The sequence below is a fragment of the Lissotriton helveticus genome, chromosome 6, assembly GCF_964261635.1.
Source record: "Lissotriton helveticus chromosome 6, aLisHel1.1, whole genome shotgun sequence".
In the NCBI taxonomy this organism is placed as follows: Eukaryota; Metazoa; Chordata; class Amphibia; order Caudata; family Salamandridae; genus Lissotriton; species Lissotriton helveticus.
In genome coordinates, this window is record NC_136067.1 from 220,930,799 (window position 1) to 220,953,122 (window position 22,324).

The 22,324-nt window shown below is 42.9% G+C and overlaps 2 protein-coding genes across 9 annotated transcripts in view; one reads left to right on the plus strand and one right to left on the minus strand.

Moving 5' to 3' along the window:
- Window positions 1-22,324, minus strand: part of SUPT3H (SPT3 homolog, SAGA and STAGA complex component) — a 2,933,604-nt gene that overhangs the window by 2,432,107 nt on the left and 479,173 nt on the right. The gene's annotated exons all lie outside the window — the stretch shown is intronic.
- The window catches only part of RUNX2 (RUNX family transcription factor 2), a 372,515-nt gene that overhangs the window by 342,998 nt on the left and 7,193 nt on the right, over window positions 1-22,324 (plus strand). For all 8 annotated transcript variants that reach the window (XM_078647620.1, XM_078647626.1, XM_078647623.1 and 5 more), the window contains one exon: window positions 10,631-10,792. In XM_078647620.1, the coding sequence (XP_078503746.1) occupies window positions 10,631-10,792 (162 nt within the window). The remainder of the gene's footprint in view (window positions 1-10,630; window positions 10,793-22,324) is intronic.

Genomic DNA, 22,324 nt, shown 5'->3' on the forward strand with positions numbered 1-22,324 from the left:
TAAAAATGACACTTGGGCAGGTAAATGTCTACATTGCACTGGACTGTAATACAAAACTGCCATGCTAGAATCCACATTGTGTGGTTATGTGAAACACTACTGTCGTCTGTAAGAAATGTATTTGAGAAGCACAATCTTGGCCATGTAAATGGTAGATTCGGGAATGACACTCAAGCAGATATTACTAGGGTTTGTGACAACTTTCACTCGTTTCTCGACTGGACTTTAATATCAGGTAGGAGGTTGTTGCACCATCATCACAGAGAAGAAAGCGATAGTCACATGAACACATTTAGTAAGGAGTGTGTTATGGAAATCAAAACAAAAATGGAACAAGTAATAAAAGCACTCTCAACGCACAAAGCTTCAAAAATATGATAATGAAAAACGAATCTAAAGAGAAAATAATGGTGTTAGAATAGAATTTAAAAAGGAAACAGTAGAAAACCCAAAGAAAGCTTTAAGAAATATTGATCTTGTTTTCTTAATACTAACAGTGGATTATAAATGAGGTTTCGGGCATTCAAAGTATCTGTTCACAAACAGATTTTGTAATCCTAGTGTGTCAGCCACAGAAGACACCGTAGGAGGAGTACCAAAGGGCACTTTTGGGTCATTTCTGCCTCCAGAGACAGCTGAAGATATTTGATTGGTACAACAAGCTCTAAAAAATTGTTTCCAGTTTAAAATAACTGCCAGTACTTTTAGTAGTCCGAAGTAAAGCAGTTAGAACTCAAAATAACAAAAAGTTATGTAAACCTGAGGAGAGCATGGATAGTCGTATGACTTGAGAACTGCTTATGCCAAGCTAATCCATAAGCAAAAGGATGTGGTGAGAATCAGTGGTGGGCGGTAATTTTACCAGGGAGGTGCAACACACGCACACATACACACTGATTCACATCCATTAATTCACAACCACACAAACACCCACCCATTCACAACATGCACTCACAAATACACATACATACGTACACGCGTGCACCATGAATAAAAAACACACATACAACCTACCTTCACTGCAGCTCTCTGAGAAGAAAGCCTCAGAGGTCCTTGGAGGGTTGGGACTGCTGCCTCCCGTCATTGGCTGACCTAAGCCAGCAAATGAGGGAAGGAAGCAGTCTCTCACTCTTCTCAGAGTGGGATGGGGTCAATGAGACTATTGATCCCACCCCTCTCTGTAACGAGGTGTCACTGATTGACACTCTGGCCTGGGCACTTCAGGGCTTAAAACTGAAGAGCCCAGGTCCGAGGCAGTCAGTGATGCTCCTCCTTGTCACGAGGGGGAGGGCTACGAGGCACTTTTGCCAGGCTGCTTTGGTCACGCCCACAGGGCTGTGAAATCCTCAGGCTGGAAAACTTCAACTCAGGCAGCCAGGAGTCTGCACATTTAGCCTGCCCTGAACAAGAAGAGTGTCTGTCAGGCTGACCTTTGTTCAGCCTGACAGACACTCTTCTTTCTGGAAAAAAAGGTGGGGGGGGGGGGTGGTCACTCAGCCCATACAGCAGGCCGCTGCTGGTAAGAATATACCTCACTAATTTGTACCAGATCAGAGGTAAAGGAAAGAACTGGAAACCGGTATGTTGTACAAAGTTATCTATCATGATCTCAGGGCAAAGGATCATCAATAAGACACAACCTGGAATGGCGGGCTTTAATTTAATAAATTGACACATTTGTTGGATTTTTAAGAATTGACAAAATACCTAATAATTGGAGAGGAGGTAGTATCATGATAACTCATAAATAGGACCTGGACAAGATATAGGAAACCACCACATATGTTCCATGTTACATCCACTGTGCAAATTCTTTTCCGGGGTGATCTTCGATGAACTCTTTAACTCTACAAACAATAGTAGGATCATCTCCCCATTCTAGAGGGGTTTAAGGGAGGGCTATTCTGCAACCCACAATTTTAACTTTGCTGATAAGTAATTCTGGTGTCTGGGGAGGCACGTTTCTCCGTTGTGCATTTATCAACGTCACTCAAGCATTCCGTAATGTATCGCATGAAAAGTTGTAGCCTAAATTACATGAAATAGCAATGTCAAGTCCATATTTCATCCCAGTTGCATGTGAAGACATGGACAGCAATTAAAAACCGGGCAGTAGGAGAGATGCCCAAAAATATATACTACTCCTCTGAAGCTAAGCAAGGATGTGCCTTGCCCTCATATTTAATTCATAAATATACTAGTGATTTTTTATCCCATTTGAGTCTCAGCAAAACCAATCCGCCACAATTAAGAACTCATTAGAATCCTGGCTTTGCTTTATTTAGATAACATGTTATTGTTGGATAGTACAGCGGAGTGGTTGGAAAGATTGTTGACAACTCTCACTAAATATGCAAGACAGAATCAGTTGTAGATAAATGAATCAATAGCCAGATACTTACATTTGGGTCTTATAGTTACCCAGGCTCTGGATTTACCGACTGCCACTGGGTAGAAACTGTACCTGAATATAGATATTTGGGATAATGCTAAGATCCCATGAGAGCAGCAGGCCATGTGGTGGCAAGTAAAGGTCACCTGTAAGAGCTACCTTTGGCTGAATTAGAGCAGGTAAAGGGACTTCCAGAAGACTGAGCTATCAAGAGTACAAGGGGCTGGAGATGCTGCAAGGAACAAAGGAAGAGTTCTAGAGTATGAAAGAGGTCCCCGCAGCAGAACTCTGTCCCAACGCTCCGAGCAGGCCTCTTACCCCACTCTCCCTCCTGCCATCTTACTCCGACACATTACTCACACCCACTCTCTAACACGTTGTAATGGACAGAAGGGCCTAGTATTAGGCCTCTGCCTCCCACACTCCTGTCTGCATACACTTAGGGTCATGAGTCTACAGTGTAGGCCACTGTTACCACACATTTTCTTCTGCCCATTACATACCTGCTTCTCTCTGAGAGTTATGCTTGACTTGCTGCTGTCGGTGATGCACTTGTTTGTGAGTAACAGAAGATTGCACCACTGTTACCGGTTTTGTCCTTGTTGAGTGTTTGGGAGAAAGCTTACACTCGCAGACAGAGCAAGGGTGCCATAGCCCTAATGCAAGCAAGAAATCGCGCTCTAAACACTGTATAGCAGTGGCGGCTCGTCGAGGGAGTGCTGGGGGCGGTGGACGGAGCAGGTGAGGGGCAGGGTAGGGGGTAGTGTTAGCCCTAATGCAAGCAAGAAATCGCGCACTAAACACTGTCTAGCAGTGGCGGCTCGTCGAGGGAGTGCTGGGGGCGGTGGACGGAGCAGGTGAGGGGCAGGGTGGGGGGTAGTGGACTCGGACATACGACGGACAGGAGTAAGCCAAGTAATTAAATAAATAAAACTATCTACCTTGGGCTCCCTGCATCGCCAACTCGGCAATGTAGGTAAATAGTTTTATTTATTTAATTACTTACCTTACTCATGTCCGTTATATGTCCGAGTCCAATATCCCCCCCCCCCCCCCCCCCCCCATCCTGCATCCTGCTCCTCCACCGCCCGCAGCACTCCCTCAGCGAGCCACCACTGCGGTCTAGGTAGAATGACAAGCATCACTGGACCAATAGACCCTCATACTGCAAACATGGCTATATAGACTTTACATTGAATGCTGATATTTAAGAGGTTGGCCCCAACAGCCCCCTAATACTTCTATCATGATATACTGGATAATCGGTGTTCATCATTAAACAGTTCACTTGGGGCGGGGTTGTAACTTTGAAGGCCTCAGTCTCTTAGCACTGAGTGAACCCGCAGTGTTTAATGTCAATGGGAGGTGGCCAGCCGGGTGCACTTGGTACACCTTGTATGCAGCCAATAGAACAGAGGCCACTTTCATGAATTGACCTTACAAATAAGAAGAGGAAAGGGAGGACGAACAGCAAATGGGCTATTTTTAACATGAAACAATTAACATCAACAGCTGAAAGGGGATTCTGAATGACTTGATGTGTAGGGCCCGGACGACTAGGATACGCTTTCTAGCCGGCTGTCCCTTGCAGCCTCCAGTGCTGTCACTTTGGATCTGCTGCTTAGCACACTGAGCCCTTGATGTGGTTTCTTAAATAGTACCAATGCACCATAAACAGGGGCGTAGCTTGGCCAGTAAGGTGGTGGTGAGGGGGGAGAAGGGGAGCTGCGGATTTCCCAACAATCACGCTGGGATATCTTCTTAAAACACATTACATGAGAAGTTGTACATAAGGGGGGCTTAAGGGACACTTGAAAGAGAGAGGAGGGCGTATTGTTAAGGCCCCTTAGAACACAAAACTTTTCATACTAATAAACATTTTTTAAGGCCTTCAAAACAGATGGAGGAGAGAGAGAGAGAGAGTGTGTGTGTGTGTGTGTGTGTGTGTGTGCGCGCGTGTGTGCGTGTGTGTGCGTGCGTGTGTATGCGTGTGTGTGTGTATGCGTGTGTGTGTGTATGCGTGTTTTTGTCAATGTGGGTATGTAAAAATCCCAGGTGAGAACCAACAGACACTTCGCCATATCCGACTGAAAGCACGTGTACCCAGCTATTTAGTAAAAATATATTTTTTAGGGGGGGGGGGGTGTAACACCACAAACACCCCCCTGAAACTACGCCGTTGGCCATAAAAGGAAGACCTTGGAAGTTTTATAGAGGCATAACATCACTCGAAATTTTGACAATTACTTTGTAGATTTTTAAATATTCATATTTCTGAATTTGGAATTCATTGTAAAACCGGAGGAGTATCTTTTAAATGTACAACGCAGGATTAGGAGCCACAAATTATTCATCAATTTTAATACAGCGCTTTGTAGCATGTGAAAAGAAGCACACATCGCTCTATAAAACGTTCATATACATTAAAGCATACACAGATTGGACATTTTGCTAACCTACTTCAAAGGCTTTCTGAAAGCAGTTTCATGAATTGAGACAGAGATGGTGCAAGTAAACTGGTGCACAGCATCACGTAATCCTTTGTGGCTATTTGCACAATTTAAATGTTTCCATATGCACATCTCCGGATTTTAATAATTGCACACATTAAGCATTGCTTGTGCGTATCTGTGCCTTCTACATTTTCCATACATTAGCATGTGCACCTCACAATCAGTACGCGACTATAGACCTTATTTTGACTCTGGCGGTTCTCCTGTAGGACCGCCACGCCCACAAGAGGACCGCCAAGGCCGTAGTGCACCCGCCTGCCGGATTCAGAGTTGAATCCAGCACAGGCGGCAGGCTCACGGCGGTGCATGCAGACCGCCACCATGAGAGCGCTGACTGCATGTCATGCATGCACACCGTGCAGGAACGGGGGTGCAATTCCAGGAGGCACAGCATGTGCCCCCCTGCCTGCACCTCCACGAGCTGCAGGAGTCCCGCCGCCTCTTTTTATGGGAGGCTGTCCGCTATAAAAGGGGCAGTGGACAGGCAAACCATAATATACTCGGCGGTGCCGCTGTGGCATTGGCGGTATATAACTGCTCCGACCGCTGTGCCACGGCCGCGGGATCCTGGCTCCCGGCGGAGGCAGCAGTCCTGTGGTGACCAAACAGCCACACTCAGAATACTGCGGTCGGACACGCAGTGGTGGGACGGCCAGAGGACCACCATACTCGTTATCACGCCCTAAATAATGTGCCACATTTATCTTTAGATTGTAAATGTGAACATGAGCATGCACCTAAACAAGCACACTCATTCTTTGGTGGATGCGTAATATTGACTCATCATCATAAAAATGCACTCCTATTGGTTATGCAGCACAGGGAATGAAACGCCCCAGTAACAAACATTGCATTTACTCAGTTAAACTGAACATGAACTCTTCCCATGTGTGAGCAGCAGGGAGATGCCCATGCTATGGATATGACCTTAGGTTCCACAATCAGTAGCACAATCAGTGGTGAAAGTCACTATGATATACCCCCAGGCCAGCATTACAATCTAACGCGTGAGTAAAGCTGCAGTTCACAGGCAGGCATTCAATTCATGATGATTTTTTTCACAAACACTATGACAGACTTAATGCACACAAAACATACATTTTCCCAATTCTGTCGGCATTTCCTAGGTGTGTAGATAGGTGCAAAAACTGCAACTAAGAACGACATGAAACGCGAAGAAAGTAGCATTTGTCTTTGTAGTGCCTGGAAACTGCACTGCCCAAATTAAAGATTAAATGACACAAGCACTTCCCATTACACTGTCCCTGAGACTGCATGAACACTCTATGCAGAATCACTCAGTAGGACAACCAAGGTAAAGCTAATGAAGAAGGGGGCGGACCTGGCCCCCAGATGTGCTCTTTCATCAGCACAAGGGAAGCTCTTCTGCATACGTGCACCACATAACACTCAGTGGGAAATAGTGCTTACAATGACTTTGTCATGCTTTCATGGTGTTTCGTCGAACTTTTTCTCCATTTAGCAGTATTCTGGGTGAAAAAAGTGAAATGTATGCTCTCAGTTCCTAAACCCATGTTCACAGAGTCAGGCCTTGCTTAATTTTCGGAGAGTACATTCCACTTGAGATGGCAGACAGTCTGCCAGATGGATCAGTGTTCTGCTGTCCTAAGTTTATGAAAAAATTGTGGACATGAGTGCTCCCTTGGTAGGGGCAGAGGGGTTACCACTTACATTGTTAGTAACACCCAATCTTAAAAAAAAAACACTTAGTCAAAAAATGCTTGCAAATGTAGGACTCGAAAGCACCTTAGCTTGTGGATACTTCTTGGGGTTTAGTAGAGGAGTTTCTCCACGTGCAGATGTGCTTTTTAATGCAGAGAAAAAAAATGTACAACTGCATAGTTACCCAATCCTTAAAGTGGCGGATTGTCTCACCTTTGCAGGGTCGGATTGGTAATGCGGGCACTCGGCAAATGGCCGAAGGGCCGTTAGCGGAGTTCTAGCTGTAGGCTGCTTTTTTTTGGGCAGCCTGGAGGCTGTCTGTGCGGTTAGGATGCCGCCAGCGGCCCATATGGGGACCTGAGAGTCCTTTCTAGAGGCAGATGGGCGGAGGTGTCACTCCCTTTCTCTCGCTGGGCCGGCCCATTAATGTATGCTGATTGAGTGTGGGCAGCGGGCCTGAGCAGAAGTGGTCTCACTTGCATTCATGTGTGGCTAAGCAGTGTGAACTAATCTGTGCATTTTTTAAAAATCTAAGTGAAGTTAATAAAACATGCCCCCACCCCCTTTCTTTTCATGAAACTTCACTGAAGCAGTGTTTTGCGGAAAGGCAATAGGCAAATGTGGGCCACTTTTTTTTGGTGTGTCCGGGCCGATTTCTGATCCCAATCCAACCCTGCCCTCTGGCCAAATCTCAGAAACAGGGGTAGGAAAGACAGTTGGCCTATGGCATACCCTGACAAACCTTAACATTTTGGAAATCTGCACCCATGCTAGCTTGTAAACCTGCGGGTGCAGATTTCCCAATTATTACTTGACTTGGGCCTCTCTTTTCTTATGGCCGTGATGCATAGTGTACATCGAGAAGCACTGGATTCAGCTCTTCTGGACCTACATTAGGCACCCCTGTCCTGAGGCAAATTGTATCATTAATGCTGGTTGGTGAAGCAAATAAGCGCTGTTGAGAGAAACAACACATAAACTGGTTGTGGAAGTGGAAGACAGAGAGTCCAGGGGGGAGGGGGAGGAGCAGCTCACGAGGAACTCGGAGAAAGAGCAAGAAAACACAAGCACTCCCATTCAGAGCTGAAAACAAAGTGAAAAAGTAGTTCCCTGACAGTGAGCAGTGGACACAAGCCATCCACAATTCTTACAATCAAAAAGATAGCGAAGTTGTTATGCTTCAGGGAAGGGAAAACAAAAGGAGAGAAAGAAATACCTTGAGTAAGAAGCATGCAAGTGAGACTGACAAGAAAGCCAACCGGTGACAACCAATGGACTGACCCAAAGCCCACTGTAAGTATTGGGACTGTCTACAATTGGTGTTTCGAAAACTTACAGCTACAGCGGTATGTAGAAAAGAAGTAATCACCATGTGTTATGCTTTTCTTTAAAGCAGTATGTTTTTCTGAGTATTTACTCAGTGTATACTAGGGTCACACCTGAGCAGCCTTTGTTGGCATGTGTTTCAACAGGAAGGGCCTACTAAAAATAAACACCTTTTGCCGTGGACAGCAGCGTTGACCTTATGATACCTCAAAACTCCCATTTTTATGCCGAAGATATTTTTATCCACTGTACCGAAAGCTGAAAGGACCCAAGTAGAGAGACCAAATACAAGGAAAGGCGCAGTCGTTTGACCGCCGAGAGGAGATTGAGCGTCTTTTTGACCACCTCCATCTTGATTGGTCCTGGTAGCTTTGGGCTGTGTAACAGAAGCTTCATTTAGGCCTAGTCACCTCTCGAAAGAGATGCATTGTTCTCCCAATTTAGGCTTGAGTTTGAGCATGCATAGGTCTGAGCTGTGATTCTTGCCTCAGATTGCCTTGCACTAATTGAAGGCACACAATCTTCTACCTGTGAACACTAAATTGGACTAATAGTAGGGGGCAGGAGTGACTACAAACAGCAGACATAATGGCTCACAGTCATGCTGATTTGAATCACAGCCAAGCCATACCATTTAAATTGTGAAACTGCTGAACACGAGTCCATTAAGTGTAATGATCAAGTTCCCTTCAGCTTTTCACAAAGGTGGTTTTTGTTAAACACTTATGCTGTGCACGGAAAGGCATTACTACAAAGTGCTAGAAACCCTTATTAACAAAAAATGTTGTCATTTTTTATCGAGCTTGTCCCTACAGGGAGATTTCTGCTTCCCAGACACCTTTTGAAACAAACCATGTTGGAGCAGACAGTATAAAAGAAGAAATAAGAGAAATTTCAACTATAGGGCTTTATGGAAAAGTGACCAGTTTAAGAAGGCGCGTTTTCCTGAAGCCCAGAGATTGCTGCACTTTCCTTTCAATGACGCCTGCTTCAAACCTTCACATTAAAAATAGTTTAATGAAGAATTTGAGAAAACACATTTGTGAATATCTGCACAAAACACTCCAGTAAAATATAAAAGCAGTTGCTTCACTCCTGCATAATGGCAGCCTATTGAATTCAATTGTGATTTAAGTTTAGAGACGTTTACTGAAAACAAACAACTTTTCCGATTTAAGGCCAGTCTGAGTTTCCATTGAAAATAAGTTTTAGGCCTGGTGGGGCAGTCCATCTGTCTGCAGACCTACAGCCATCAATTCTTTTTAAAATATGCATAGATTGAACTTTGCCTCAGCTAAGAGTAAGTATTTCTTTCTCATCTCATGCTACTGGCTGTTTAATGTATCATTCCACCTCCTATGGAGTGCTTACATTAAACTTCATGAGGGCTTTTGCATCTCAAATGTACATACCGAATTACCATGCATTAATTTTTTTTATCTTAAATACGCACTCTGTGTAGAAAGCAAACAGTTATTTTTGCCTGTGCGTGCTTCATACATACATATATATTTATTTTATTTATTTATTTATGCGATTTTATATAGCGCGAACTTTACCCGAAGGTGTCAGAACGCTTTACATAAGAACCAGTTGCAAAACATAAGGATTTAGGATTACATGCGTTACAAAAAGGATACAAACAGAAAAAAATTGCAAAGGTACAAGATGTAAAGTCACACAAGGAGGAGATACAAGTGGATATACTCTAAGAGTCACATAGGATATGTAGATAATACAAAGGTCTACTGTATATACTAGTGATTAGAGTTATCTCTATATACATAGGGGAGGGATATGACTGGATATACTCTAAGAGTTACATAGGAGTGTTCGATAGTACATAGGTCTACTGTATATACTAGTGATTAGAGTTATCTCTATATACATAGGGAAGGGATAGACATGGATATACTCTAAGAGTCACATAGGAATGGTAGAGAGTAGAAAGGTCTACTGCATATACTAGTGATTAGAGTGATGTATATGTTTACCCACACATACAAATGTGTATCGACACACAATCCACCTGCTTAAATTAAAATAGACATTTACGCAGATCTTTTGGGGTCTCGAACCCAATTAAAAAAAACGATATTTAAAATGTTCTAATGATAAAAAAATTAAAATAAAAGGGGCCAATGTCCGCGTAGCTATTTGGTAACTTTGGTGGAGGGCTTTGACGAACCCTCGATCTGTGGCCAACCCCTACTGCGAAACAGCTAAAATTCATACACTACAGGTTGGCCACACATGAGGTTTGGTCACCTGTGGGCTTTGCAAGCCGGGCCTGTCCAGAAGCTAGGTCTGGGGGCCAACAGCCTCAGCACAAAGTCCATGTGCAGCGGGAGTCAATTAAGCCATTCTAGGTAATAACTCCTTATAGTTTACCTTATGATTTAGATCTCAGGCAGCTCACTTCTTACCGGTTTTCATCCCGACTTGCTTAGCGAATGCTTTAAGTGGCACTTTTTGAAGTTCTTACAAATGAGGCAGTGGTAGCATGTTCCACACATCCAAATTAGCAGTGCCATCACTTTCTATTTTCTATTCTTTTTATCTACTGTTTGATGAAATAACTGAGTGTACTGTAGGAGGCTAGTGCATGATGTGGCGCAAGACCATTACATTAGTGCTTTTAAATGTAAACATAAACCGAAAGATTGACCGACTACTGCTGTGTGTTCTAAAACTGTATCCTGTTCTCTGTTTTTAGATCCCAGACAGGCCCAGTCCTCCCCTCCGTGGTCCTACGACCAGTCCTACCCAGCCTACTTGAGCCAGATGACCTCGCCTTCCATTCATTCCACAACCCCCCTTTCCTCCTCTCGAGGCACAGGACTTCCTGCCATCACGGATGTGCCAAGGCGCCTCTCAGGTAATACTCCTTTCATATACAGCTTATAATACCATTGTTGATCATTTTCTTAAATGTGTATAAAGCACAAAAGGTTTACATTAAGATTACTTTCATGTCTTGGTGATGAGGGATGGTGAGTACATGTCATTAAGGCATGAAATTCTGATGTTCACAATCGACCAATTTTGTCATATTTTGCCAGAAAATAAAAGGGCTATTCATATGGAATCTGCCTAACTATTTCTCAGAAAATCTTATTTCTGCTGGGATAATAATATGTACATTATTGTAACATTTAAAAAAGCTTCTTTTTAAAGTGTATATAACCATAAAGTCCATAGACTCAACATGCTAAAAAGGCATTGAGTCTATAAAATATTAGGATGCAATGAAGCGGATTAACATGGCTAACTCTATGAACAATGTACTGAGGCCCCTGTTCTGTTGATCTTATGTGGAGATCATTTGAAGCCATTCATTGACAATATGCAAATATAACTCCACCTAAGAGGAATGCTGGAAACAGAAGACTGAGAAACATAGTGATTAGAAAAAAATAGTGAGATTTGAATAACATCGCCTTCGAGCTTGGGTCTCAGTGACCAGGAAACATGTGTGTAGGTGGAAAGTGTCAATATACATTCGGGTCAACTAGCCTTCGTATCTTTTTCCAGAATATGGGTAGATATGTGTATGGATGAGAAAGAGAGCTGAACTACAAGTTATTACACACACCCCCCATACACAATTACTTGCATCAGATGACGGCAAGCTAGACGATATAACAGGATGCTGTCTGTTGAACCTTCACCTACTAGAGTTTTAGGACTTAAAAGATGCTTCATTATGCTCTCTCACAGGAACAATACACGGAGTCTGACTGAGATTTCATCTCAACACAGAAATAAATAGATATCTAATAAATATATAATCCATTAAGATAGTGCTTTTGAGTGAATTACATATTTGAAATTCCTAAAAAAAAAAAACCCTGTGAGTGAACACTTTCATATTTGAAATTCCTAAAAAAAACAAAAAACCTGTGAGTGAACACTTTGAGGACCGCAGGATGTACAGTCCCTCCATTAGGGCACTCTACAAAGGTGAATCAACACCTTTTGGGACTCTTACAAGTCTGTTTTAGCCTCCCATAGTTGTACAACCGAAGAAACAAATAGTTGAGGCATAGCTTTAAAAAAACAAAAAACCTGACAAGCTGGACAATGTTTGAATTTGTCTTCACAAATGTGATAGTTACATTTGCATCTTTATTATACCAGTGTAAATTCGCCAGAATCAGCAAAATGCGTGCTTTAGCCAGGAATGTTGAAATTAGAGGAACCCATAATAGATCTGTTTTCAGCAATATAACTGAAGAATGGTATAGCAACATCAAGGATTGACAAATCCATTAAATCTTGTCTCTTTCTCGACATTGATCCAGCTCTCGAGGCCGAGCATGTAGGCACTGTACCTTGTCTGGACGTTTATGTCCTCGCCATCGACCTGTAATTACATTGTTTTTAAAGATGTTCTCTTTTTATGGATCTCCCTCTCCTGGAGTCCTCAAAGGAATGTGGAAGAGCCTTGGTAAAGGACAGGCCCTCTCTGGGCTCATGCAACGTCCCACCTTTGGGTGTGCCTCCTGTTGTCTGCGTCACTCTTCTGTTCCATGAAGGTGGATCTCTCCCTGTCTCTTAGGGTATATCGGGAAAAGGACCTGCAGTGCTGACATCAGTCAGAGATGTTGCTATCCAGAAGGCAGATGATGCATACATCTTGAGGATCTGATTTGGCCTTCTTTCAGCCAATGGCAGGGCATTTGTCAAATAAAGATGACATTTTATTTGACGAGAAAAAACACCTTCCTGTCAGAAAATGATAGAAAAACAATGGAAATCCGTCGAATAACAAATCATTCCGGAGAGAAAGTTTTGAAGAAAGAAGACAAAAAATTAAGAGCTCAGTGCTCCAAGATCCTGTCACCAGGAGCCAGAAAAAAGAACTGTGGTAACTGCCACCTAGTTGGCATGATGGAATACTGGTGGGCTGTGAGCCGTTAAAGGCATATACTCTGTTTTCATAGCTGCAGAAGTGCAGCCTAGAAGTTTACATTGTCCTCTTCCTTCATCAACATTTATTTAAAAAAAGTTTGTGACCGATATTTGTAAGGACAAATAATGCAATTCCAGCTAATATTTCTTGGTTTTTAAATTATATATTAACCATTTTTTAAATGCAACGTAAAGCATATGGCCAATATAGCCTCATTTATTGGCTGCTAAACATTTAATAGCTTAAGTGCTTATCCAGGCCTTACTGAAGAAAAGCAAACATCTAAACTTCAGAAGATATGTTGTAAAGAAGTGATCCGGGATACCCACATGTGAGCAGGACTAATCAGTGTTTATTATTTAAATGGGGATTTCCCTGTAATAGAACTAGGATTAAAGGTAAGAAACCATTACATCCATGTTGGCAGTCATAAATAAACTGTGAAAAACACCACTACTATTGTCACACCATGGGTCGTGAATGCACCCGCAGCTCGCCCCCTTAACTCCTGGGCGGTCTACAGAACCGCTCAGCGAGCCGCGATAACCTCCTTAGCGTTCCACATTGTACAGTGGGACGCTCCATACACTCACCTGAAACCTGGGGAGTCTTACAAGGGGCCAATCTTAGCTTTGCTGGTCAGGTGGGCTAGAGGCATTCTTCTCCTTGGGGGCCATATTCTTGTCCTATGTAGTTTTCGTTCTCCCATAATACGACAGGAAGGGTTTTGTTACACTTTTCTATCAAGGAGGCACTGTCATGCTTTTCTGTTACTATTCCCCTATCCAAAATGGCAGCTTACTACTTCCTCTTCATCACTTCCTGTCTTTGGGTATATAAAGGTCAGAACTGTCTTTCTTTTTGCGGTGGAACATTCTTTGCTCCTGCTGGTTTCTTCTTCACTCCTACTGCTGATTCTTCATTCCTATTGGTGTTTCCTCGTCCCCTGGGGGATCTGGCGCCTGTAGTTCTGTTCTGATCCTTATTCTTCCCATTCCGGACATCTTACATTGTCTGCAACATCTAAGCCCTGCTACAACCCTTGGAATCTTCATCTGCTCCAGTTCTCTTCCGCCTCCTGGGAGTCTTCAGTTGCCATCAGAGGTTTTTTCCCTTCAGGGGGAATCCTTCCAGAGGGCATTGTCTGCATAGGCATTCCACTGTAAGCAGCACCGTGGCTACCAGGAAGGGTTGCCCCTACCACGGCCAGACAAGAACCACCAGAACCCGTAACAGTGAACCTTCCGTTCGACCCAAGACTATGAAAAGATGTCTGTCCACTGAGGATCCCAACACACTATAGTTATCAATGGCTGAAGAAGAGGTACCTCTGCCTAAGTGGGTCAGAAATTGAAACTCCGAAAGTGGGGCGCTATCCAGGTGACAACTTTCCTTTTGTTTGGCCGAGGAATCATGTACAAGGCCAAACCAACAAAAGTTTAAAAAACTTTGCAGTGGGATTTACCTCAAGTCTCTATTTTGGTCACCCCAGCGGTAATCAAACATCAGGTGACAATGCAAGACAGACCGGTGCTCTCAGATGTGGCCAGATTTCTTCAGTTGTTTATTATAAGTTAATACTGATATCAAATGGTAGTGATAGGCAATATGTGATCTAACATGGGTGGACTGGTATTGTTGTATTTAGCTGTAGAGCAGAAACAAAATGTTGCAGAATATATAAGCCAAGCCGTCTGTCAATGAAATAGAACAGTTCCCTGAAATTCTATTGTGGAACGAAAACTTAATTTGAGCAGCACATGTTGAATAAATAATGTTTTTTCCTTAGCATGCTTTGTTTTTTCCCTGACCTGCATGCAGTGGGATCCCTCTCGTCGGCACCAATATTAGTACTTTTTCGAATCTCCAAAATCCCGGTTGGAGACTTGGTAAATGCCTGGCTATGGGACTTTACAGCCTCTTTTATATACTTTAATGTGCTCATGTTTAGCTAGTGATTAACAAGCATATCCTTCTCCTGACTTTTAGTGTCAATTGTCTTGATATTTACCTTTGGCTTACTTTACATTAACTCTGCCTAAACTTGGGAGCCAGTTTCTCTTCCCTTGATGCTGTGCGTACCTAAAGACACGTAACCCTGCCTGATTTAATTTTACTTGTGACTTACCTGCTAACAAGGGCAGGGTGTAGGCGTTTCATGATGGAGACACCTACAAACGGGTTAATTTGTGGGTGTTCTAAAAACCTTTTTTGAGGGTATTGAAGCTGTAATTGTTAACACAAATGAGTACTCAATTTACACTGAAAAAGTAGCATCTTCCCAGCAATAATCCACGAACTCTGTAAATTCCAGAAACGTGCTCCAAATGTGGGATTTACACTACAAGAGCAATTTCTTTGTTTGTCAATTGGTCCCCTTGTTGGTATTAATTTAATATTTCTTTAAAAATATTGTTGCTTTAAACATTTGATCTCTATCTAAATTTCACAATTTCATGCAACTTAAAGTAAATTTATGAATCAAATGCCATTTGCAAAGCTTACATTTAAAACAATTGTACTACTGAATATCGACACAAAGAATATCTAGATTCAAAACAAGGACCGACTATTGATGGACAAGTCTAGAGTTACTATTCTTAACTCCTTCTCTATGTACCCTGAAGGTGTAAGCACTGCTTAGGTACATTTATGTGGAGTTAGGTATAGAAAAACTAGACTTATTTACCTCATGATATTTCTTTTAAAATGTTGTCCTTGATATTTAGTACCAAGAATATTAACACTGCGATACTTAGAGTGCACACTTATATTCACTTTCTAGACTGACCTTTTTCTTATAACATTATTTTTGACGGACATATTTAAGTACCACATTGCATCATAGGTTTGGACTACCATTCTTAAATGCATGCTCGTGTCTGAACAATGAATCCTTTACAGTTTAAGTCCTCCGCGGTGTAATATTTTCCTAAAATGTTTGTTACATGTATATGTCTGTATTAGCCAGTTCCTGAGCCCAATTTTATTTGCACCAAATATGCCTTAACACCAATAAAGTGTTGACGTAGATTTGATTTATTTTTGAGAAGTTAAGTCTACAGGAACAAAATCACCATCCAAAATAACTCTTAAAGGCCTATTTTGTGGTGTCGCTGATTTATTCCTAACAGTTTACTCACGATGTCTCCCTAATTTCTTCCCAGTAGTGGCAATCAAGCTTTATATCTCTTTTGTGATGTTTGAGTTGGAAGGCTTATGTATTAATCAACAAACAATCTCTAATTTTCTGCCCCACCAGCTATATTTGTGTTTACTTCAACCATTAGGGGTCCAAGGGTATTCATCTTCATCTTTTGTATTATTTATAAACTTCAAGAAACTCTCCAGATCGTAGTGGTCATTTCAGTTACCAAATAATAGTAATGACCATTCCTCTCTTCTTATAAATATTCCTTTTGTTTTATGCTGTAATGGATAGGTAGCCTATGTCGACCAGAAATGCACCCATCCTTTTATGGCAAATCTTATACTTTTTTGGCCTGTAGTAATTTGGGTTTTTTCATGCAGCATGAGGAATTTCTCTTTAGTGTCTTTATTTACTGATGCTCTTGAACACCTAATCTTACCATGGAATGTTCTCCCTTATCTTTTCTGATTGCAGGTATGTTAGCTTTTTATTGCGTTGTAAGGCTTGCAAACATACACAAACAGCAATACACATTCTACATATGGTCGAGGAAGCCCGTCATGGAGCTCCCAATATCATGAATTTCTCTTAAGCACAGCACTTACTTGCAGGTAAAAGTTGTGTAGAGAAGCCCAGCAGATCAGCTATGTCTGGCACAAGATATTAGAAAGACGTTTGACGGTCTCCACAGAGTGGCTTCATTCCCTTAAGTCAGTGGTTCCCAATCTGTGCGCGCGGCACCCCGGTGCGCCGTCAAAACCAGCCAGGGGCCCAGGCCCGGACTGGCCGTTGCGGGCACCGGGCAATCCCCCGGTGCGCCGCAAGGGTGGGGGCCGATTTTGGGCCTTGGGGGCCGTTTTTGTTACAGGGCCGTTTTTGCAGCCTAGCTGCAAAATCGGCCCTGTAACAAAATCGGCCGAAAACCGGCCCGACAAAGAGCTCGGTCGCACCCCCAGGGGGCCGGCCGAGCACTTTGCCAGGGCCGGTTTTGGATCTCAGTCTGGCCCTGCCGGGGCCCGCACAGTAAGCACACAGTTTGTGAGTTTGGGAACCACTGAACCGTGAAAGACATTCCTCTCCTCCGAGGACCATGTTCGTGCAGTCCTCTTTTTATTTCTATGACCGCAAGTGTGTTGAACAAGCTCACGGTCATTCTAAACTGAAGTTTAGAGGCCCCAGGGCTCGAGCGTGGGGATAGATCAGCATTTGGGGCCGGGGGGCTGCTCAGATGCTGGCCTCAAAGAGAACAGTGAGCTCGGACAGAAACAGTATCTGGTGGGAGGGGCCCCCGCTCAGGTGTAGGGCTGGGAGAGAGGCCTCGAGGCGTATGGGACGTGCAGAAGGGACGCGGGAAGAGGAGCGCGGCTGTCACGCCTGCAGGCTTAAGTGGTGAAAAAACAGAAAAACATGTCCTGCACTACGACTAAACCCCCTGTCCAAGGTCATGGAGACTGTACCCAGAACAGTAAAGGCACACGTGGAAGAGTACTTGTTAAAAGGTCACTGGCCAGAGCTACAAAAATATTTTCACATAACTGCGTCGAAGCTGAGCTCAGCCTGGCTAAAGTATGAGACTTCGGTGCCTGAGTCTTACCACAACGGGCAACATGTTCGATGGCTCTGTGAATCAAGGCGTAAAAGTGCCAAGTGAGATCATTCAAACAGATCCTCAGCGGGAGATACACATGGCCATCATTTCCTTCCTCTCAAGCTACAGCGATACATTTTTTGCAGAGGTAGAAAACGGCTCATTCAGGTACTTCAATGGGAGCAAAAAGGGTCACTGGGCAATGCTCTCTGTAGAACTTAATCTAAATTTTGTAAGCTTTGCTGTTGATTCCAAGGAGAATTGAGGCATATTGCTAGACATATTACTACAGTTTCAACTTTCTAAATATCAGCTTCTGAGCCCCGAGCCAAAGAGATATTTAAGACCCGCTGTAACTACGAGATGAAGGCTCTTTCACAGAAAGTCACTTTCATGGTAGAAAGAGCTGCTAGAGCAGGCCTCTGTAGCTTGCGAGCTACTGGTTACTCGTCAACTACTTTCAGATCGCTCTCCCGTTTTCATGCCAGCCTACTCACTTGAAACCTTTTGCTTGGTTGAATTAATATACGTATGCCAAATTGTCTATTCAACATGAAAATGTGTGTTTGTTCAGAATTCATAAGCTGATGTTTGAAGAAAAATGACTGAATTTCCAAAATATATCTGAAGCTGATTTATGAGTGATAATGACGTGGGGAGACTTATTACTCATATTATTACTTTTGTGCCAGAGCCACTACACTGTGCTGGCATGATTAACCTTCGTAGAGTCATTCCAAACAGACAAAACCTTTTTTACATTACTGCTGGCAACCCTCCCTGATGCACTAAGGTGATCACTGCTGGCATTCTTGCATTTGGTGGCCACTAATGTAGTCTTGTCTAATGTGATCATTATTACAACACTAATAATACAAGCAGCACGCAATGATTTCAATTGAACATAAGTAGCTCTTATTACACAAAAGGTTGGAGATCCCTGTATTAAAGTAAATGACATCCACACCTTATTGACAAAAGAACCCCTTAATCCCTTTTATCGTGGTACGGCAGTGCTTAGGACATATCTAACATAGCAATTTATACAGTTAGTTTTTGACAGCCTACATATCAGCTGACAAAACACTTAACAAAATATGAAGAGGGCATTAAAATTCAGGGTCCATCAAATCATTTGAGCACCAGCTGTCATTTATGCAAATTATCCTGAAGACAAGGACGTTGAAACAAAACATTTCCTGATGGATAGTTTTGTGTGTGTAACTCTTACTAGCCAATTCACCATGAGCAGAGATCTGTGGACTGTCATTTGCAAACCAAACTTTGTCTTGATATTGGTGCCAAATCAGATGTGCAAGAAGTGGGTCAGACCTCTCTTCCATTTTTTTTCAGATACGTGGTTCCTCCGTGAAGCCATGCTCCCCCAAAACTTGTGTAAATGCCGGTTAGCCAATACCTCTTATATTAACCTGAGAAGGATTCAATTTGGAAGAAGGCAAGCTATTTACCGAGAGCAGTGTTTCATTATTATAATAATAATATAGGTTATCCCCACGTCCTTGCAGTTTAATCTACAACCCACCCAGCCTTCCATCTTCGTGGATGGCCGCCCCCTAAAGGCATGACAGCTGTTGCATTGCAGGTCTCAGCATTCTGGTAGTGAATCAAAATCAATGTGCAGGAAAAATGCACTCACAGTGTTGCGATGGGTCATATCTCTTGTCGCCAGTGCAGGTACTCTGTACCACAGAGTACCTGCTTGTTTCTGAGAAGTGCCGGTACTCTCCAATCAAACGTATTACGTCACTCTTGAGAACTGCCGGTACTCTACCTCTCAAAAGAAAAAAGTGCTGGTACTCCGTCCCGGCCCATTTGAAGCACTGCTTGTCGCTTATTCGTGAATCAGGCGGCCTGCCCTTATAGCTATATGATGTATTCAGCGTATAGGGCACTTCAGGCTACCTAAGGCCAAAACCGAGGCCCTAGGACGCACCTCGAGGTTTTAATATTATTAATAAGGTTAGTATATTTAGGAAAGCGTCCGTGTCTTGTCTGTGGCACTTTGCTTTGGTAGCCAGAACTCATTAACAGTTTTTAATTTTTCCAAAGTTGCAATAAGGGCTGAAAGGGCGGATTTGTTCTTTTTGTTGGCTAATCTCAGGCATGCAACCACATCTGAAGCCACTTGGCTCCTTGTGCAGTTCATGGAAACTGATTCCCTGAAAGTGTTTCCACATGTGTGTTCCCAATATATCCCATCCTTTTTAAATGGAATACAAACTCACGCACGTTCTGGAAATGGCTTCAGGATGTGACAGCAAAGTCATCTGACTACAGTGGCAATGTGGGTGGCCTCCTGAGAGACTCGATGTGCTGTGTGCTGGCTTGTGTCCTGCATCACATCTGACTTCAAAGGACATCTTCCTTCCCATTTTATAGATCTCCAGGTCTTAATCAGAGCAGAAATGAACTCGCGCTTTTGAAGATTCCAAAATAAAATCCCATGCACTGCTGCTCCTTCATGGCTCAATTTCATGGCTCTTTTTGATGATCAGCTGATCTTTCTGAAATGCAACTCTGCAGAGCTGCGCTGTGGATGACAACGCGGTAAACAAATATTTAGACTGCTCAGGTGAACTGAAATGTCTTCAAATATGTGAGTGACGTCTGCTTAGTTCAGGGACCAATATACAGGGTCTAGTAATTTAAAGAAGAGTTATGTCATCGTCCGGTTTAATTATTATAGACAGAATTTAAAAAAGTAAAACATATTGGAACTTTGGTATTTGCAGAAAAATCTAATAAGTAATTGTGATAAATGTTCATACAACAGAGTATGAACCACATGTACAAAGATTCCAGTTTGCGATTTCCTAATAGCTAATTTTTGTGATTCGCTATTAGGAAATCACAAACAGCTATGTACTAAAGTGAGTTTAACACTGTTTTTGATCGCGATGGACCTACCTCATCAATATTTATGAGGTAGGTCGCCGTTTGCGACACATTGGAAATTGCTATAAAACACAGGGATGGTGGCCGTTGGGTACAGCAGACCACCATGTCTATGTTTGCTTTAAATAAAGTAACTTTTTTTTTTTTAATGCCGGGAAATGGGATGCAGTTCAAAAACAAAAATGAAAGGTTTATTTTCATTTTTTAAAAGTAGGCAGCGGTCTGTGGGCCATGGCTTGCTCTTAAAAAAAAATCCGCATACATTCACCAAGCGGAAGGGGTCCCTTGTGGACCCCAACTTGGAATTGGTGATAAAATGTGAATGTTTTGCAACTGCAACCCGGTTGCAAAACATTCATACATACCCTTGTGAGTCGCTATTAGGAAGAGACACCCTTAACATGCCCCTTCCTAATACTGAAGCGCTAACCCATTTTACGAATCAGTGATAGCTTACCAAATCGCAAAATAGGGTTTGGTACATGTGAGAAGGATTTGTTGCAGTAGCAACAGGCATAAAGCTTTGTACATGTGGCTCTATGTTAGTTGGTATTGAAAATGTGGCCTTCGCCAATGTTGCTGACTTTGGACCTCACTTAGACGTGGGCAGTAAAAGGAAGGCCATAAAAATTGTATGCAGGCCCGCCTGTCGAGATAGAAAAAGAAAAGTGCCACCAGGCCCGCAATACCGCCAAGGAATGGAAGCCGAGCCATACCTGGTCTTTTTCACCAAGCAGCTCCTCTCATTAAGGTGGGAAACACTTGAGAACAATGGCAGACATCATATTGGCCAGCACCAGAAAAGAAATGCTGGCTTAGGCTGAGGTGGCAGAGTCGTAGATTCTGTCGCCTCCACCTTAGTTTAATGAAGTCCTTTATCTTTTGTACTCTTAAAAAACTACCAAAAAGCAAAGTTTTTCTCCTTGTTGAGGTGGAGGGTGGAGTGGGTTTCAACTACAATGGCTACCCAATCTCAATGGCCTATTTGCATCATTGGCAAGAAAAGGAGTACACAATTCCTAGTGGAGACAGGGAAGAGGGATCCGGACGGGGGGAGGGGCGGGGCAGGCGGGCAGGGGCTCTGTGGGTGTCAAAAGGAAGAAGGATAACGAGGGAGTAGCTCCTTTTAGGAGCAAAGGCCCTCCCATACCCCAAGAGGTCTCATGCTTCATGATCGGGCAGCTCCTCGATGAGCCGGTGCTGCAATGCCCAAAGGGCCCTGCATGGGGGCTCTTTGCCAGAGGTCTTTTCTTTTTACTGATGTGTAGTCGGAGGGGTGGAGGGGCATATGTGTAGAGAGAAATATGAGTAGAGGAGGGTGAGGTTCTGTGGCGGAGGTATTCTACTTAAACCTCGGATCCACTCACCGAAATCTTGGCAGGTGGTTGAGGAGACCTGCCACAGCATGAGTATGTCATTGTTCCTGTCACAATGAATCCAAAGGCATGTGAAGAAAGTAATTGAGATGTCACTAGTGGAAGGAATTATTTTAACTTGGTGTCCTTCAGAACACAGAAATAAAGTTAGTAACTAGTCAATACTTATTTAGGTAGATATTTTGATAGATATGTCATAAATGCAACCCATTTAATTAAATATTAGGCCTTCAGTTTATAGTGTCCCCCAAACACAAGTACCGCTTTCTGCCTTGACCTTTAGTAAAGTATAAGGCAAAAGAAAGCATTACAGTGTTCATTAGGCAAACTGAAAAGTTTAATTCTAAGATTTACATAACGGATGCATACATTTCAACCTTTACGCTGCAACTCAAAACGTGGTTATTTGACCAATAATGACATCCTCCTGTAGGGCTGAATTTAGCAGATACTAGCGCTGAGAT